Source organism: Tachyglossus aculeatus, chromosome 1 (assembly GCF_015852505.1).
Source record: "Tachyglossus aculeatus isolate mTacAcu1 chromosome 1, mTacAcu1.pri, whole genome shotgun sequence".
Lineage (NCBI taxonomy): Eukaryota > Metazoa > Chordata > Mammalia > Monotremata > Tachyglossidae > Tachyglossus > Tachyglossus aculeatus.
The window spans coordinates 1,846,483-1,867,305 of record NC_052066.1 but is presented as its reverse complement, the minus strand read 5'-3'; the positions used below and the strand labels follow the sequence as shown (position 1 = coordinate 1,867,305).

Genomic DNA, 20,823 nt, shown 5'->3' with positions numbered 1-20,823 from the left:
ATGCCCCTCCCTCTCCCCTGGGGCCCCGCCCCTCCACCTGAGACCCCGCCCTCTCCCTGAGGCCCCTCCCTCCTCCCGAGGCCCCTCCCTCTCTCCCGAGGCCCCGCCCCTCCTCCCGAGGCCCCGCCCCTCCTCCCGAGGCCCCGCCCCCTCCTCCAAACGCCCCTCCCATAGTGGGAAGAGCCCGGGCTTTGGAGTCAGAGGTCGTGGGTTCAAATCCCGGCTCTGCCACTCGTCAGCTGGGTGACTTTGGCCAAGTCACTTCACTTCTCTGGGCCTCAGTTCCCTCATCTGTCAAATGGGGATGAAGACTGTGAGCCCCCCCGTGGGACAACCTGATCACCTTGTATCCCCCTAATAATGATAATAATGGTATTTGTTAAGCGCTTACTAGGGGCGAAGCACTGCTGTAGGCGCTGGGGGGGGGGGGGGGCTGCAAGGTGATCAGGTTGGCCCACGTGGGGATCGCAGTCTTCATCCCCATTTTACAGATGAGGGAACTGAGGTCTAGAGAAGTGAAGTGACTTGCCCAAAGTCACACAGCAGACAAGTGGAGGAGCCGGGATCAGAACCCATGACCTCTGACTCCAAAGCCCGGCCTCTTTCTACTGCGCCATGCTGCTTCTCACGCTGCCCTTAGCGCTTAGAACAGGGCTTGGAATATAGTAAGCGCTTAACAAATCATCATCATCATCATCAATCGTATTTATTGAGCGCTTACTATGTGCAGAGCACTGTACTAAGCGCTTGGGAAGTACAAATTGGCAACATATAAATACCATCATCATCATCATTATCCCCTTCTAGACTGTGAGCCCGCTGTTCGGCAAGGACCGTCTCTATATGTTGCCAAATTGTACTTCCCAAGCGCTTAGTACAGTGCACTGCACACACTAAGCGCTCAATAAATACGATTGAATGAATGAATGAATCCCCCTGGGGCCCCGCCCACTCCCGCTCCTCCTCCTCATTCATTCATTCAGTCGTATTTTTTTTATACGACTGAATGAGCCCACTGTTGGGTAGGGACTGTCTCTATATGTTGCCAACTTGTACTTCCCAAGCGCTTAGTACAGTGCTCTGCACACAGTAAGCGCTCAATAAATACGATTGATGATGATGATAATGGCATTTATTAAGCGCTATGTGCAAGGCACTGCTCTAAGCGCTGGGGGTATACAAGGTGATCAGGTTGTCCCACAGGGGGCTCACAGTCTTCATCCCCATTTTCCAGATGAGGTACCTGAGGCCCAGAGAAGTGCTTTGCACATAGTAAGCGCTTAATAAATGCCATTATTATTATTATTATTAAGTGACTTGCCCAAAGTCACACAGCTGACAAGAGGCAGAGCCGGGATTCGAACCCACGACCTCTGACTCCAAAGTCCGTGCTCTTTCCACGGAGCCACGCTGCTTCTCTATTGACATTTGTATTTATTGAGCGCTTTGGCTTTGGAGTCAGACGTCGTGGGTTCGAATCCCGCCTCCACCACAAGTCTGCTGTGTGACCTTGGGCGAGTCACTTCACTTCTCTGAGCCTCAGTTCCCTCATCTGTGAAAATGGGGATGAAGACTCTGCACCTAGTAAGCGCTCAATAAATACGATTGATGATGAGGATGATCAGTACAGCGCTCTGCACATGGTAAGCGCTCAATAAATACGATTGATGATGAGGATGATCAGCACAGCGCTCTGCACCTAGTAAGCGCTCAATAAGTACGATTGATGGTGAGGATTACTAAACGCTGGGGAGAGTCCAGTACAGGACGAAGCGGACCCACTCCCCCTCCTCCTCCTCCTCCTTCATCCGTTGCTGCTCCTCCTCCCCTTCCTCCCGCTGCTCCGCCCCCCCCCCCCGTCCCGCCCCTCCTCCCCCTTCCCCCCCTCCCCAATCGATCCGTGGTATGGACTGAGCGCTCTCTGCGTGCAGAGCACTGTGCTGAGCGCTCGGGCGAGTCCACTCTATCAGGAGGCAGACCCCCCCCCCTCCCCTCTCGCCCGGGGGGTCGCCGTGGGCCGGACACGTGTCCGGCCGGTGGTAGCCGCGGTCCTCCGCCCGGCGCTCAGTACAGTGTCGGCGCTCAGTAGGTCCCCGATGGCCCGGCCCCGGCTGCTCCTCCTGCTCCTGCTCCTGCCCGTCCCGGGCCTGTCCCGGGCCTCCCCGCCGGGACCGGACGGCGGTGGACAGCGGGGGACCCGCCCGCCCGGACCGGACCCCGGTGAGCGCCGCCCAGACCGCTCACCGGACAGTGACGGGGGTGGGGGGCTCGTCTGGGCAGGGGAGAGGGTCTCACCGGACAGTGAGGGGGGTGGGAATCTGGTCCGGGTCTCACCGGACAGTGAGGGGGGTGGGGGGCTCGTCTGGGCAGGGGAGAGGGTCTCACCGGACAGTAAGGGAGGTGGGGGCTCGTTCGGACGGAGGAGAGGGTCTCACCGGACAGTGAAGGGGGTGGGGGTCTCGTTCGGATGGAGGAGAGGGTCTCACCGGACAGTGACGGGGGTGGGGGCTTGTCTGGATGGAGGAGAGGGTCTCACCGGACAGTGAGGAGGGTGGGGGCTCGTCTGGATGGAGGAGAGGGTCTCACTGGACAGTGAAAGGGGTGGGGATCTCGTTCGGATGGAGGAGAGGGTCTCACTGGACAGTGAGGGGGGTGGGGGCTCGTCTGGAAAGGGGAGAGGGTCTCACTGGACAGTGAGGGGGGGTGGGGGGCTCGTCTGGGCAGGGGAGAGGGTCTCACTGGACAGTGAAGGGGGTGGGGGTCTCGTCCGGACGGAGGAGAGGGCCTCACCGGACAGTGAAGGGGGGGGGGGGCTCGTTCGGATGGAGGAGAGGGTCTCACCGGACAGTGAGGGGGGTGGGGGGCTCGTCTAGGCAGGGGAGAGGGTCTCACTGGACAGTGAGGGGGGTGGGGGGCTCGTCTGGGCAGGGGAGAGGGTCTCACTGGACAGTGAAGGGGGTGGGGGGCTCGTCCGGACGGAGGAGAGGGCCTCACCGGACAGTGAAGGGGGTGGGGGGCTCGTTCGGATGGAGGAGAGGGTCTCACAGGACAGTGAGGGGGGTGGGGGGCTCGTCTAGGCAGGGGAGAGGGTCTCACAGGACAGTGAGGGGGGGTGGGGGGCTCGTCTGGGCAGGGGAGAGGGTCTCACTGGACAGTGAAGGGGGTGGGGGGCTCGTCCGGACGGAGGAGAGGGCCTCACCGGACAGTGAAGGGGGTGGGGGGCTCGTTCGGAGGGAGGAGAGGGTCTCACCGGACAGTGAGGGGGGTGGGGGGCTCGTCTAGGCAGGGGAGAGGGTCTCACTGGATAGTGAGAGGGGTGGGGGGTCTCGTCCGGACAGGGGAGAGGGTCTCACTGGACAGTGAAGGGGGTGGGGGGCTCGTCCGGACGGAGGAGAGGGCCTCACCGGACAGTGAAGGGGGTGGGGGGCTCGTTCGGATGGAGGAGAGGGTCTCACCGGACAGTGAGGGGGGTGGGGGGCTCGTCTAGGCAGGGGAGAGGGTCTCACTGGATAGTGAGAGGGGTGGGGGGTCTCGTCCGGACGGGGGAGAGGGTCTCACCGGACAGTGAGGGGGGTGTGGGCCTCGTCTGGGCAGGGGAGAGGGTCTCAGTGGACAGTGAGGGGCTTGGGGGTCTCGTCTGGACAGGGAAGAGGGTCTCACCGGACAGTGAGGGGGTGAGGGCTCGTCTGGATGGGGGAGAGGGTCTCACCGGACAGTGAGGGGGGTGGGAATCTCGTCCGGGTCTCACCGGACAGTGAGGGGGGTGGGGTCTCGTCTGGACAGGGGAGAGGGTCTCACTGGACAGTGAAGGGGTGGGGGTCTCGTTCGGATGGAGGAGAGGGTCTCACCGGACAGTGAGGAGGGTGGGGGCTCGTCTGGATGGAGGAGAGGGTCTCACCGGACAGTGAGGGGGGTGGGGGGCTCGTCCGGACAGGGGAGAGGGTCTCACCGGACAGTGAGGGGGGTGTGGGCCTCGTCTGGGCAGGGGAGAGGGTCTCAGTGGACAGTGAGGGGCTTGGTGGTCTCGTCTGGACAGGGGAGAGGGTCTCACCGGACAGTGAGGGGCTTGGGGTCCCATCCGGACGGAGGAGAGGGTCTCACTGGACTGTGAGGGGGGTGGAAGTCTCGTCCGGACGGAGGAGAGGGTCTCACCGGACAGTGAGGGGGGTGGGGGTCTCGTCTGGACAAGGAAGAGAGTCTCGCCGGACAGTGAGGGGGGTGGGAGTCTCGTTCGGATGGAGGAGAGGGTCTCACCGGACAGTGAGGGGGGTGGGAGCTCGTCTGGACAGGGGAGAGGGTCTCACTGGACAGTGAGGGGGGTGGGGGGGCTCGTCTGGGCAGGGGAGAGGGTCTCACTGGACAGTGAAGGGGGTGGGGGTCTCGTCCGGACGGAGGAGAGGGCCTCACCGGACAGTGACGGGGGTGGGGGCTCGTCTGGATAGGGGAGAGGGTCTCACTGGACAGTGAAGGGGGTGGGGGGGCTCGTTCGGATGGAGGAGACGGTCTCACCGGACAGTGAGGGGGGTGGGGGTCTCGTCTGGACAAGGAAGAGGGTCTCGCCGGACAGTGAGGGGGGTGGGAGTCTCGTTCGGATGGAGGAGAGGGTCTCACCGGACCGTGAGGGGGGTGGGAGCTCGTCTGGACAGGGGAGAGGGTCTCACTGGACAGTGAGGGGGGGTGGGGGGCTCGTCTGGGCAGGGGAGAGGGTCTCACTGGACAGTGAAGGGGGTGGGGGTCTCGTTCGGATGGAGGAGAGGGTCTCACCGGACAGTGAGGGGGGTGGGGGCTTGTCTGGATGGAGGAGAGGGGCTCACCGGACAGTGAGGGGGGTGGGGGGGCTCGTCTGGACAAGGGAGAGGGTCTCACCGGACAGTGAGGGGGGTGGGAATCTCGTCCGGGTCTCACCGGACAGTGAGGGGGGGGGCTCGTCTGGGCAGGGGAGAGGGTCTCACTGGACAGTGACGGGGGTGGGGGCTCGTCTGGATGGAGGAGAGGGTCTCACCGGACAGTGAGGGGCTTTGGGGGTCTCGTCTGGACAGGGGAGAGGGTCTCACCGGACAGTGAGGGGGGTGGGGACTCGTCTGGATGGAGGAGAGGGTCTCACTGGACAGTGAAGGGGGTGGGGGGGCTCGTTCGGATGGAGGAGACGGTCTCATCGGACAGTGAGGGAGGTGGGGGGCTCGTCTGGACAGGGAAGAGGGTCTCACCGGACAGTGAGGAGGGTGGGGGCTCGTCTGGATGGAGGAGAGGGTCTCACTGGACAGTGAAGGGGGTGGGGGTCTCGTCCGGATGGAGGAGAGGGTCTCACTGGACAGTGAAGGGGGTGGGGGGCTCGTCCGGACGGAGGAGAGGGACTCACCGGACATTGAGGGGCGTGGGGGCTCGTCTGGGTGGAGGAGAGGGTCTCACCGGACAGTGACGGGGGTGGGGGCTCCTCTGGATAGGGGAGAGGGTCTCACCGGACAGTGAGGGGCTTGGGGGTTTCGTTCGGACGTAGGAGAGGGTCTCACTGGACATTGAGGGGGGTGGGGGCCTCGTCCGGACGGAGGAGAGGGTCTCACCGGACAGTGAGGGGTTTGGGGGGCTCGTCCGAACGGAGGAGAGGGTCTCACTGGACAGTGAGCGGGGTGGGAGTCTCGTCCGGACAGTGGAGAGGGTCTCACCGGACAGTGAGGGGGGTGGGGGTCTCGTCCGGATGGAGGAGAGGGCCTCACCAGACAGTGAGGGGCTTGGGGGTCTCGTCTGGACAGGGGAGAGGGTCTAACCGGACAGTGAGGGGGGTGGGGGTGTCGTCCGGACAGTGAGGGGGGTGGGGGTGTCGTCCGGACAGAGGAGAGGGTCTCACCGGACAGGGAGGGGGTTGGGGAGTCCCGTTCGGACAGAGGAGAGGGTCTCATTGGACAGTGAGGGACTTGGGGGTCTCGTCCGGAAGGCGGAGAGGGTCTCACCGGACAGTGAGGGGGGTGGGAGTCTCGTCCGGACAGAGGGAAGGGTCTCACTGGACAGTGAGGGGGGTGGGGTCTCATCCGGACAGCGGAGAGGGTCTCACCGGACAGTGAGGGGGGTGGAGGGTCTCGTCTGGACAGCGGAGAGGGTCTCACCGGACAGTGAGGGGGGTGGGAGATCCCGTCCGGACAGAGGAGAGGGTCTCATTGCACAGTGAGGGGCTTGGGGGTCTCGTCCGGACGGCGGAGAGGGTCTCACCGGCCAGTGAAGGGGGTGGGAATCCCATCCGGACAGCAGAGAGGGTCTCACCGGACAGTGAGGGGGGTGGGCGTCCCGTCTGCACATTGGAGAGGGCCTCACCGGGCAGTGAGGGGGGGTGGGGGTCCCGCCCGGACGGCGGAGAGGGTCTCACCGGACAGTGAGGGGGGGTGGGGGGTCCCGTCTGGACAGTGGAGAGGGTCTCACCTTACAGTGAGTGGTGGGGGGCTCTCGTCCGGACAGCGGAGAGGGTCTCACTGGACAGTGAGTAGGGGGTCCCGCCTGGATAGTGGAGAGGGTCTCACCGGACAGTAGGTTTTTTTTTTTGGGGGGCCCACCTGGACAATGGTGAGAATCTCTCTGGACAATCAATCAATCAATCAATCAATCAATCGTATTTATTGAGCGCTTACTATGTGCAGAGCACTGTACTAAGCGCTTGGGAAGTACAAATTGGCAACACATAGAGACAGTCCCTACCCAACAGCGGGCTCACAGTCTAAAAGGGGGAGACAGAGAACAACCAAACATACCAACAAAATAAAATAAATAGGATAGAAATGTACAAGTAAAATAAATAAATAAATAAATAGAGTAATAAATATGTACAACCATATATCCATATATCCAGGTGCTGTGGGGAAGGGAAGGAGGTAAGATGGGGGGATGGAGAGGGGGACGAGGGGGAGAGGAAGGAAGGGGCTCAGTCTGGGAAGGCCTCCTGGAGGAGGTGAGCTCTCAGTAGGGCCAGTGGACAGTGGTTTGGGGGGTGTCGGTGACTGGACAGTGGGGTGGGTTTCACTGGGAAGTGAGTGGGGGGCGTCCCGCCCCGACAGTGGAGAGGATCCAGCACTTTAGAACAGTGCTCGGAACTTAGAATAGTGCTTAGCACATAGTAAGTTACCATTATTATCATCTCACTGAAGAGTTGGAGGGGGGTCCCTCCCGGATAGTGAGGAGGGGTCAATCAATCAATCAATCAATCGTATTTATTGAGCGCTTACAGTGTGCAGAGCACTGGACTAAGCGCTTGGGAAGTACAAGTTGGCCACATAAGTACAAGTTGGCAACATAAGTTAACATGACATAAGTTGGGTCCCATTCAGACAGTGGGAAGGGTCTCATTAGACAGTTGAAAAGAAGAAGAGAAGCAGCGTGGCTCAGTGGGAAGAGCCCGGGCTTTGGAGTCAGAGGTCATGGGTTCGAATCCCGACTCCACCACATGTCTGCTGTGTGATCTTGGGCAAGTCACTTAACTTCTCTGGGCCTCAGTTACCTCACCTGTAAAATGGGGATTAAGACTGTGAGCCCCACGTGGGACAACCTGATCACCCTGAATCCTCCCCAGCGCTTAGAGCAGTGCTTTGCACATAGTAAGCGCTTAACAAATGCCTATTATTATTATTATTGAAAGGTGGGGGGGGCGGGGGGGGGGTCCATCAAGTCAGCGGAGAGGGTTTTGCTGGTTTTGCTTTTAGACTGTGAGCCCACTGTTGGGTAGGGACTGTCTCTATGTGTTGCCAATTTGTACTTCCCAAGCGCTTAGTACAGTGCTCTGCACATAGTAAGCGCTCAATAAATACGATTGATTGATTGATTGATTGATTGCTGGTCTCTCTCGTCCAGAGAGTGGAGAGGGTCACTCCAAGCAGTGGAGGGGAGGAGGGGCTCATCTGGACAACTGGAGAGGGTCTCGCTTGACAATATGGGGGGTCCCATCCAATCAATCAATCAATCAATCGTATTTATTGAGCGCTTACTGTGTGCAGAGCACTGTACTAAGCGCTTGGGAAGTACAAGTTGGCAACATATAGAGACAGTCCCTACCCTACAGTGGGCTCACAGTCTAAAAGACAGACAGCGGAGAGAGTCTCCCCGGACAGGGGACCCTCCCCAGTCTCTATACGTTGCCGACTTGTACTTCCCAAGCGCTTAGTACAGTGCTCTGCACACAGTAATGATAATAATGATGGCATTTAGTAAGCGCTTACTATGTGCAAAGCACTGTTCTAAGCGCTGGGGAGGTTACAAGGTGATGAGGTTGTCAATCAATCAATCAATCAATCAATCGTATTTATTGAGCACTTACTGTGTGCAGAGCACTGTACTAAGCGCTTGGGAAGTACAAGTTGGCAACATATAGAGACAGTCCCTACCCAACGGTGAGCTCACAGTCTAAAAGGGGGAGACAGAGAACAAAGCCAAACATACTAACAAAATAAAATAAATAGAATGGATATGTACAAGTAAAATAAATAATAATAATAATGGTATTTATTAAGCGCTTACTATGTGCAAAGCACTGTTCTAAGCGCTGGGGGAGATACAAGGTGATTAGGTTGTCCCACGGGGGGCTCACAGTCTTAATCCCCACTTTACAGATGAGGGAACTGAGGCCCAGAGAAGTGAAGTGACTTGCCCAAAGTCACACAGCTGACAAGTGGCAGAGCGGGATTTGAACCCATGACCTCTGCCTCCGAAGCCCAAGCTCTTTCCACTGACCCACGCTGCTTCTCTAATAAATATGTACAAACATATATACAGCGGGGCTCACAATCTTAATTTTAGACTGTGAGCCCACTGTTGGGTAGGGACTGTCTCTATATGTTGCCAACTTGGACTTCCCAAGCGCTTAGTACAGTGCTCTGCACACAGTAAGCGCTCAATAAATACAACTGATGATGACAGGGGAGAGTCAGGGGGGTTGAATGGTCACTGCTGGGTCACCGGGGAGAGTCGGGGATGGACAGGGGAGAGTCAGGGGTGAGGGAGAGTTCTGGGGTACAGAGGAATATTCTCTGGAGGAATATTCTTCCTACCAACCTCCATCTCGCTGCTTATAATAATAATAATAATAGTAATAATAATAATAATAATAATGGCATTTATTAAGCGCTTACTATGTGCAAAGCACTGTTCTCAGAGGAATATTCTCTGGAGGAATGTTCTTCCTACCAACCTCCATCTCGCTGCTTATAATAATAATAATAATAATAATAATAATAATAATAATAATAATAATGGCATTTATTAAGCGCTTACTATGTGCAAAGCACTGTTCTCAGAGGAATATTCTCTGGAGGAATATTCTTCCTACCAACCTCCATCTCGCTGCTTATAATAATAATAATAATAATAATGGCATTTATTAAGCACTTACTATGTGCAAAGCACTGTTTTCAGAAGAATATTCTCTGGAGGAATATTCTTCCTACCAACCTCCATCTCGCTGCTTATAATAATAATAATAATAATAATAATGGCATTTATTAAGCACTTACTATGTGCAAAGCACTGTTCTCAGAGGAATATTCTCTGGAGGAATATTCTTCCTACCAACCTCCATCTCGCTGCTTATAATAATAATAATAATGGCATTTATTAAGCACTTACTATGTGCAAAGCACTGTTTTCAGAAGAATATTCTCTGGAGGAATATTTTTCCTACCAACCTCCATCTCACTGCTTATCTCTCACCCACGTCCTTCCTCTGGCCTGGAACGCCCTCCCTCCTCATGTCCGGCAATGACTCTCCCCCACTTCAAAGCCTTACTGAAGGCCCACCTCCTCCAAGAGGCCTTCCCTGACTAAGCCCTGCTTTTCCCCGTCTCCCACTCCCTCTGTATCACCCTGACTTCCTCATTCATTCATTCATTCAATCGTATTTATTGAGCGCTTCCTGTGTGCAGAGCACTGCAGTAAGCGCTTGGGAAGTACAACCATCATCATCAATCGTATTTATTGAGCGCTTACTGTGTGCAGAGCACTGTACTAAGCGCTTGGGAAGTCCAAGTTGGCAACATCTAGAGACGGTCCCTACCCGACAGTGGGCTCACAGTCTAGAAGGGGGAGACAGACAACAAAACAAAGCCTATTAACAAAATAAAATAAATAGAATGAATATGTACAAATAAAATAGAGTAATAAATAAATAGAGTAATAATACTATTGTACTATTATTGGGAAAGCAGCGTGGCTCAGTGGAAAGAGCCCGGGCTTTGGAGTCAGAGGTCATGGGTTCAAATCCCGGCTGTGCCAATTGTCAGCTGTGTGACTTTGGGCGAGTCACTTCACTTCTCTAGGCCTCAGTTACCTCATCTGTAAAATGGGGATTAAGATTGTGAGCCCCCCTGTGGGACAACCTGATCACCTTGTAACCTCCCCAGCGCTTAGAACAGTGCTTTGCACATAGTAAGCGCTTAACAACTGCCATCATTATTATTATTATTACAAGCTGGCAACATCTAGAGACGGTCCCTACCCAACAGCGGGCTCACATTCTAGAAGGGGGAGACAGAGAACCAAACAAAACATATTAACAAAATAAAATAAATAGAATAAGTATGTACAAATAAAATAGAGTAATAAATAAATAGTGTGATAATACTATTACTCTATAAATATAATAATATATAGCATAATACTATTACTCTATTAATAAATACCTCCCTTTATTCACCCCCGCCTCCCAGCCCCACAGCACTTATGTCCCTATCCGTCATTAAGGTCTGACTGTAAGCTCACTGTGGGCAGGGAACGTGTCTGTTATATTGTACTCTCCCAAGCGCTTAGTACAGTGCTCCGTACACTGTCGGTGCTCAATAAATACGATTGATTGACGGATTGGTTGGGCCGCCCCAGAATGTGCTGGAGCCCAAGCTCCTGAGCCCCGGCTTCTTCAAAGCCAGTGGCGAGGCCGCGTCTGGATTGCATTTTCCACTTTATAGCCTAGATTCGGTCCTTAATCATCATCATCAATCGTATTTATTGAGCGCTTACTGTGTGCAGAGCACTGGACTAAATCAATCGACCAGTTGTGTTTATTGAGCGCCTACCATTTGCGGAGCACTGTACTATTCCGGCGTGTCTTAGTGGCAAGAACACGGAATTGGGAGTCAGAAATCGCGGGTTCTTATCCCGGCTCCACCGCTTATCAGCTGGTGATTTTGGGCAAGTCACTTAACTTCTCTGTGCCTCAGTTACCTCATCTGGAAAATGGGGATTAAGACGTTGAGCCCCACTTGGGACAACCTGTTACCTTGTATCCACCCCAGCGCTTAGAACAGTGCTTGGCACGTAGTAAGTGCTTAACAAATGCTATTATTATTATTATTATTATTATTATTATTATTATCATTATTATTATTATTATATGCTAAACGTTTGAAAGAACAGAGTTAGTAGAAACCTTCCCTGTGCAGGGATTTGAACAGCGAGACAGCGAGGGCATTCCTGGCCAGAAGCAGAATGTAGGCAAGGCGTCAGTGGCGAGACAGATGAGATTGGGTTATATTGGGTAGGTTGACATTAATCAATCAATCAATCAATCAATCGTATTTATTGAACGCTTACTGTGTGCAGAGCACTGGACTAAGCGCTTGGGAAGTACAAGTTGGCAACATATAGAGACGATCCCTACCCAACAGTGGGCTCACAGTCTAGAAGGGGGAGACAGAGAACAAAACCAAACATACTAACAAAAAATAAATAGAAAAGATATGTACAAGTAAAATAAATAAATAGAGTAATAAATATGTACAAACATATATACATATATACAGGTGCTGTGGGGAAGGGAAGGAGGTAAGATGGGGGATGGAGAGGGGGCGAGGGGGAGAGGAAGGAAGGGGCTCAATGTGGGAAGGCCTCCTGGAGGAGGTGAGCTCTCAGTAGGGCCTTGAAGGGAGGAAGAGAGCGAGCTTGGCTTGGCTTAAACAACCTAAAGTGGCTCAGTGGAAAGAGCCCGGGCTTTGGAGTCACAGGTCATGGGTTCAAATCCCGGCTCCGCCAGTTGTCAGCTGTGTGACTTTGGGCAAGTCACTTCACTTCTCTGTGCCTCAGTTACCTCATCTGTAAAATGGGGATTAATCAATCAATCGTATTTATTGAGCGCTTACTGTGTGCAGAGCACTGGACTAAGCGCTTGGGAAGTCCAAGTCGGCAACATCTAGAGACGGTCCCTACCCAACAGCGGGCTCACAGTCTAGAAGGGGGAGACAGAGAACAAAACCAAACAGATTAACAAAATAAAATAAATAGAATGAATATGTACAAGTAAAATAAAGATTAAGACGGCGAGCCCCCCTTGGGACAACCTGATCAACTTGTAACCTCCCCAGCGCTTAGAGCAGTGCTGTGCATGTAGGAAGCGCTTAATAAATGCCATCATTAATTAATTAATTAATCAGTCAGTTGCATTTATTGAGCACAATAAACAGACACATTCCCTGCCCACAATGAGCTTATGCGGGGAGAACAGTCCAGAAGGGGAGGGGGAGTTCTTCAGACCTGTATGGTATTTTGATAAATATGGTATTTTATTAAGTGCTTTACTAGGTGCCAAACACTGTTCTAAACGCTGGAGTAGATGCAAGGTAACTGGGTAGGACATGGGGCTCGCAGTCCGAATCCCCATTTTGCAGATGAGGTCATTGAGACAAAGAGAGATGTAGTGACTTGCCCAAGGTCACACAGCAGACAAGTGGGGAAGCCTACGTATTCTGACTCCCAAGCCTGTGCTGTATGCAGAGCAGTGTACTAAGCGCTTGGGAGAGTACAATAGAGCAGTAATAATAATAATAATAATCATAATAATAATAATGGCATTTATTAAGCACTTACTATGTGCAAAGCACTGCTCTAAGCGCTGGGGAGGTTACAAGGTGATCAGGTTGTCCCACGGGGGGCTCCCAGTCTTAATCCCCATTTTACAGATGAGGTAATAATAATAATAATAATAATAATAATAATAATAATGATGGCATTTATTAAGTGCTTACTATGTGCAAAGCACTGTTCTAAGCGTTGGGGAGGTTACAAGGTGATCAGGTTGTCCCCCGGGGGGCTCACAGTCTTCATCCCCATTTTACAGATGAGGTAATAATAATAATAATAATAATAATAATAATAATAATAATAATAATGGCATTTATTAAGCGCTTACTATGTGCAAAGCACTGTTCTAAGCGCTGGGGGAGATACAAGGTGATCAGGTTGTCCCACGGGGGGCTCACAGTCTTAATCCCCATTTTACAGATGAAGTAATAATAATAATAATAATAATGATGATGGCATTTATTAAGTGCTTACTATGCGCAAAGCACTGTTCTAAGCGCTGGGGAGGTTACAAGGTGATCAGGTTGTCCCCCGGGGGGCTCCCAGTCTTAATCCCCATTTTACAGATGAGGTCACTGAGGCCCAGAGAAGTTAAGTGACTTACCCAAACTCACCCAGCTGACAATTGGCGGAGCCGGCATTTGAACCCATCATCATCAATCGTATTTACTGAGCGCTTACTATGTGCAGAGCACTGTACTAAGCGCTTAATGACCCATGACCTCTGACTCCAAAGCCCGGGCTCTTTCCATTGAGCCACACAGCCTCTCGGACACATTCCTTGACCTCAGTGAGCTTACAGACTAGAGAGGGAGATGGACATGAATATAAATAAATCAATGAGGGAGATGGACATAAGGGGCTGGGAGTGGGGATGGATAGAGGGAGCAAGTCGGGGGGACGCAGAAGGGGGTGGGAGAAGAGGAAAGGAGGGCGCAGTCAGGGAAGGCCTCTTGGAGGAGATAATAATAATGATGGCATTTATTAAGCGCTTACTATGTGCAAAGCACTGTTCTAAGCGCTGGGGGGGATACAAGGTGATGAGGTTGTCCCACGGTGGGGGCTCACAGTCTTCATCCCCATTTTACAGATGAGGGAACTGAGGCCCAGAGAAGTTAAGTGACTTACCCAAAGTCACCCAGCTGACAATTGGCGGAGCCGGCATTTGAACCCATGACCTCTGACTCCAAAGCCCGGGCTCTTTCCGTTGAGCCACACAGCTTCTCGGACACATTCCTTGACCTCAGTGAGCTTACAGACTAGAGAGGGAGATGACATGAATATAAATAAATCAATGAGGGAGATGGACATAAGGGGCTGGGAGGGGGGATGGATAGAGGGAGCAAGTCGGGGGGACGCAGAAGGGGGTGGGAGAAGAGGAAAGGAGGGTGCAGTCAGGGAAGGCCTCTTGGAGGAGATAATAATAATAATGATGGCATTTATTAAGCGGTTACTATGTGCTATGTTGGTATGTTTGGTTCTGTTCTCTGTCTCCCCCTTTTAGACTGTGAGCCCACCGTTGGGTAGGGACTGTCTCTATGTGATGCCAATTTGTACTTCCCAAGCGCTTAGTACAGTGCTCTGCACATAGTAAGCGCTCAATAAATACGATTGATTGATTGATTGATTGATTGCAAAGCACTATTCCAAGCGCTGGGGGGGATACAAGGTGATGAGGTTGTCCCACGGGGGGGCTCACAGTCTTCATCCCCATTTTACAGATGAGGGAACTGAGGCCCAGAGAAGTTAAGTGACTTGCCCAAAGTCCCACAGCTGACAAGTGGTGGAGCCAGGATTTGAACCCATGACCTCCGACTCTTTCCCACTGAGCCACGCTGCTTCTCTATCAATCAATCAATCAATCGTATTTATTGAGCGCTTACTATGTGCAGAGCACTGTACTAAGCGCTTGGGAAGTACAAATTGGCATCACATAGAGACAGTCCCTACCCAACAGTGGGCTCACAGTCTAAAAGGGGGAGACAGAGAACAGAACCAAACATACCAACAAAATAAAATAAGTAGGATAGAAATGTACAAGTAAAATAAATAAATAAATAGATAAATAGAGTAATAAATATGTACAACCATATATACATATATACAGGAGGAGGAGACGGGCCTTCAATAAGGCTTTCGAGGAGGAGGGGGGGTGGGGGAGTGTGATCGTCTGTTGGATATGAGGGGGGAGGGCGTCCCAAGCGAGAGGCAGGATGTGGGCCCGAGGTTGGCGGCGAGATAGGCGAGATGGAGGCCCAGTGAAAAGTTTAGCACTGGAGGAGTGAACTGTGTGGGCTGCGTTGGAGAAGGAGAGAAGGGAGGTGAGGTAGGAGGGGGCGAGGTGGTGGACGACTTTAAAACCAACGGTGACGAATTTCTGTTTGATGCGGAGGTGGATGAGAAACCACTGGAAGGCCTATTCATTCATTCATTCATTCAATCGTATTTATTGAGCGCTTACTGTGTGCAATCAATCAATCAATCAATCGTATTTATTGAGCGCTTACTATGTGCAGAGCACTGTACTAAGCGCTTGGGAAGTACAAGTCGGCAACACACAGAGACAGTCCCTACCCAACAGTGGGCTCACAGTCTAAAAGGGGGAGACAGAGAACAGAACCAAACATACCAACAGAATAAAATAGGATAGAAATGTACAAGTAAAATAAATAAATAAATAAATAGAGTAATAAATATGTACAGCCATATATACATATATACAGGTGCTGTGGGGAAGGGAAGGAGGTGTGCAGAGCACTGGACTAAGCAGTTGGGAACTACAAGTTGGCAGTCAATCAATCAATCAATCAATCGTATTTATGGAGCGCTTACTGTGTGCAGAGCACTGGACTAAGCGGTTGGGAAGTACAAGTTGGCAATCATTCAATCAATCAATCAATCGTATTTATTGAGCGTTTACTGTGTGCAGAGCACTGGACTAAGCACTTGGGAAGTACAAGTTGGCAACATATAGAGACGGTCCCTACCCAACAGTGGGCTCGCAGTCTAGAAGGAAGGGAAGCAGCGTGGCTCAGTGGAAAGAGCCCGGGCTTTGGAGTCAGAGGTCATGGGTTCGAATCCCGGCTCCACCACATGTCTGCTGTGTGACCTTGGGCAAGTCACTTAACTTCTCGGCGCCTCAGTTACCTCATCTGTAAAATGGGGATGAAGACTGTGAGCCCCACATGGGACAACCTGATCACCTTGTATCCCCCCAGCGCTTAGAACAGTGCTGGGCACAGAGTAAGTGCTTAACAAATGCCATCATTTTTTTTTAGAAGGGGGAGACAGACAAAACGTATTAACAGAATAAAATAAATAGAATAAATATGTACAAGTAAAATAAGTAGAGTAATAAATACGTACAAACATATATACATATATACAGGTGCTGTGAAGAAGGGAAGGAGGTAAGGCGGGGGGGATGGAGAGAGGGAGGAGGGGGAGAGGAAGGAGGGGGCTGAGTGTGGGAAGGCCTCCTGGAGGAGGTGAGCTCTCAGTAGGGCCTTGAAGGGAGGAAGAGAGCGAGCTTGGCGGATGGGCAGAGGGATTGGGGGCATTCCGGGCCCGGGGGAGGACGTGGGCCGGGGGTCGATGGCGGGACGGGCGAGAACAAGGCCTAACGGTGAGGAGATCAGCGGCGGGGGAGCGGAGGGTGCGGGCTGGGCTATAGAAGGAGAGAAGGGAGGTGAGGTAGGAGGGGGCGAGGTGATGGACAGCCTTGAAGCCCAGGGTCTGGAGTTTCTGCCTATGAGGAGTGGGGTGACACGTCCTGAACGTTATTGTAGAAAAATGATCCGGGCAGCCGAGTGAAGTCTGGCCTGGAGTGGGGAGAGATGGGAGGCAGGGAGGTCAGCGAGGAGGCTGATACGGTAATCATGGCGGGATAGGACGAAAGATTGGATTAATGGGGTAGCCGTTTTGGGTGGAGAGGAAAGGATGAGTTTTACTGATGCTGTGAAGGTCGAGCCCACGGGATTCGGAAGAGAGGAGTGACTCATTCATTCATTCATTCGTTCAATCGTATTTATTGAGCGCTTACTTTTTTTATGGCATTTATTAAGCGCTTACTATGTGCAGAGCACTGCTCTAAGTGCTGGGGAATTTACAAGGTGATCAGGTTGTCCCACGTGGGGCTCACAGTCTTCATCCCCATTTTCCAGATGAGGGAACTGAGGCCCAGAGAAGTTAAGTGACTTGCCCAAAGTCACACAGTTGACGAGTGGTGGCCCCCTCGTCCCCCTCTCCATCCCCCCATCTTACCTCCTTCCCTTCCCCACAGCACCTGTATATATGTATATATGGTTGTACATATTTATTACTCTATTTATTTATTTATTTATTTATTTATTTATTTTACTTGTACATTTCTATCCTATTTATTTTACTTTGTTGGTATGTTTGGTTTTGTTCTCTGTCTCCCCCTTTTAGACTGTGAGCCCACTGTTGGGTAGGGACTGTCTCTATGTGTTGCCAATTTGTACTTCCCAAGCGCTTAGTACAGTGCTCTGCACATAGTAAGCGCTCAATAAATATGATTGATTGATTGATTGATTGATTGATTGATTGGAGCCGGGATTTGAACCCATGACCTCTGACTCCAAAGCCCGTGCTTTTTCCACTGAGCCATGCTACTTACTGTATGCAGAGCACTGTACTAAGCGCTTGGGAAGTCCAAGTCGGCAACATAAAGAGACGGTCCCTACCCGACAACGGGCTCACAGTCTAGAAGGGGGAGACGGACAACAAAACAACACATGTAGACGGGTGTCAAAATTGTCAGAACAAATAGAATTAAAGCTAGATGCACATCATTAACAAAATAAATAGAATGGTAAATATGGGCAAGTAAAATAAATAGAGTAATAAATCTGTACAGATATATCATCAATCATCAATTGTATTTATTGAGCGCTTACTGTGTGCAGAGCACTGTACTAAGCGCTTGGGAAAGTACAAGTTGGCAACATATAGAGACAGTCCCTACCCAACAGTGGGCTCACAGTCTAAAAGGGGGAGACAGAGAACAAAACCAAACATACTAACAAAATAAAATAAATAGAATAGATATGTACAAGTAAAATAAATAAATAGAGTAATAAATATATACAAACATATATCCATATATACAGGTGCTGTGGGGAAGGGAAGGAGGTAAGATGGGGGGGTGGAGAGGGGGACGAGAAGTGGAAGTGAAGAGAAGTGAAGAGAAGTGGAGTGACTTGCCCACGGTCACACAGAGGACGAGTGGCGGAGCCAGGATTAGAACCCAAGTCATCATCATCATCATCATCAATCATATTTATTGAGCGCTTATTATGTGCATAGCACTGTACTAAGCGCTTGGGAAGTACAAATTGGCAACATATAGAGACAGTCCCTACCCTACAGTGGGCTCACAGTCTAAAGGGGGAGACAGAGAACAAAACCAAACATACTAACAAAATAAAATAAATAGAATAGATCTGCACAAGTAAAATAAATAAATAAATAAGTAAATAAATAGAGTAGTACATATGTACAGACATCTATCCATATATACAGGTGCTGTGGGGAAGGGAAGGAGGTTAAGATGGGGGGATGGAGAGGGGGACGAGAAGTGGAAGTGGAAGTGGAAGTGAAGAGAAGTGAAGTGACTTGCCCAAGGTCACACAGCAGACGAGTGGCGGAGCCAGGATTAGAACCCAAGTCCTCTGACTTCCAAGCCCGGGCTCTTGCCAGTAGGCCACTGTTTCTCACATTCACACCTTTCCGTCTGGAGACCTCCCCTTCCTCCTCCAGTCTAAAATGGGGATTAAGACTATGAGCCCCATGTGGGACAACTTGATCACCTTGTACCCCCCAGTGCTTAGAACAGTGCTTTGCACATAGTAAGCGCTTGACAAATGCCATCATTATTATTATTATTATTATTATTCTCCCCCCCTGAGCAGGGAATCTGTCTGTTTATTGTTATATTGCACTCTCCCAAGCGCTTAGTACAGTGCTCTGCAACACAATAAGCACTCAATAAATACAACTGAATATGTACTTGTACATATCTATTCTATTCTATTTATTTTATTTTGCTACTATGTTTGGTTTTGTCTCCCCCTTTTAGACTGTGAGCCCACTGTTGGGTAGGGCCTGTCTCTATATGTTGCCAATTTGTACTTCCCAAGCGCTTAGTACAGTGCTCTGCACACAGTAAGCGCTCAATAAATATGATTGATGATGATGATGATGATGAACTGAATGAATGAAACCTGGGATCTGCCTTCCTGCCGGGAGACCACAGGCATGTCTCTCATCTTATAATAATAATAATAATGATGATGGCATTTATTAAGCGCTTACTATGTGCCAAGCACTGTTCTAAGCACTGGGGAGGCTACAAGGTGATCAGGTTGTCCCATGAGGGGCTCACAGTCTCCCCATTTTCCAGATGAGGTAACTGAGGCACGGAGAAGTGGAGTGACTTGCCCAAAGTCACACAACTGACAAGTGGCGGAGGCGGGATTTGAACCCACGACCTCTGACTCCAAAGCCCGGGCTCTTTCCACTGGGCCACGCTGCTTCTCTGAGCCTCAGTTTCCCCCTCTGTACACTGGGGTTCATTGCCCCTGTTTCCCCCCAGCCCCCACCACACCGATGCCTGTAAGCGTATCGCGGACAGGGGTTGCGTGATTGTCAATCATTCAGTGGTATTTAGTAAGCGATGTATTTATTAATCATTCAATGATTACGTGCCTCTTTCATTCATTCATTCAATAGTATTTATTGAGCGCTTACTGTGTGCAGAGCACTGGACTAAGCGCTTGGGAAGTACAACTTGGCAACATATACAGCCTCTTGACTGTAAGCTCATTGTGGGCAGGAAATCTGTCTGTTTATTGTTATACTGGACTCTCCCAAACGCTTAGTGCAGTGCTTTGCACACAGTCAGCGCTCAATAAATAGGACTGAATGCCACACACTGTTCTAAGCGCTGGAGTTGATGCAAATATATCAGGTTGGACACGGTCCGTGTCCCACAGGGGACTCACGGTCTGAAGAGGAGGACAGCAGGGATTGAATCCCCATTTTACAGAAGAGGCAACTGTGGCCCAGAGAATCAATTAATCGATCAAATTTACTGAGCGCTTACTGTGTGCAGAGCACTGTACTAAACGCTTGGGAGAGTCCAATGCAACAGAGTCGGCGGACGCATCCCCCGCAGCGTGGCTCAAGTGGAAAGAGCCCGGGCTTTGGAGTCAGAGGTCATGGGTTCGAATTCCGGCTCCGCCACATGTCTGCTGTGTGACCTTGGGCAAGTCACTTAACTACTCTGGGCCTCAGTGACCCCGTCTGTAAAACGGGGATGAAGACTGTGAGCCCCCCGTGGGACAACCTGATCACCTTGTAACAGCCCCAGTGGTTAGAACAGTGCTTTGCACATAGTAAGCGCTTAATAAATGCTATCATTATTACTGTTATTACCGAGAGCTCACCTCCTCCAGGAGGCCTTCCCAGACTGAGCCCCCTCCTTCCTCTCCCTCCCCATCCCCCCGCCTTACCTCCTTCCCCTCCCCACAGCACCTGTATACATGGATATATTTTTGTAGGGATTTATCACTCTATTTATTTTATTTGTACATATTTATTCTATTTATTTTATTTTGTTAATATGTTTTGTTTTGTTGTCTGTCTCCCCCTTCTAGACTGTGAGCCCGCTGTTGGGTAGGGACCGTCTCTAGGTGTTGCCGACTTGGACTTCCCAAGCGCTTAGTCCAGTGCTCTGCACACAGTAAGCGCTCAATAAATACGATTGATTGAATGAATGAATGAATGAAAGAGCTCACAGTCTAGAGGGGGAGACCAGTGTGGCCTAGTGGCAAGAGCACAGGCTTGGGAATCAGAGGATGTGGATTCTAATCCAGGTTCCGCTGCTCGTCTGCTGTGTGGCCTTGGGTAAGCCACTTCACTTCTCTGTGCCTCAGTTACCTCATCTGTAAAATGGGGATTGAGACTGTGAGCCCCACGTGG

At 51.3% G+C, this 20,823-nt stretch overlaps 1 protein-coding gene across 1 annotated transcript in view; it reads left to right on the top strand.

Moving 5' to 3' along the window:
* The first annotated feature begins 2,010 nt into the window (after positions 1 to 2,010).
* The window catches only part of HEG1 (heart development protein with EGF like domains 1), a 125,942-nt gene continuing 107,129 nt past the window's right edge, over positions 2,011 to 20,823 (top strand). The window contains exon 1 of the mRNA XM_038752134.1: positions 2,011 to 2,220. Within this exon, the coding sequence (XP_038608062.1) occupies positions 2,097 to 2,220 (124 nt within the window). The 5' untranslated portion in view covers positions 2,011 to 2,096. The remainder of the gene's footprint in view (positions 2,221 to 20,823) is intronic.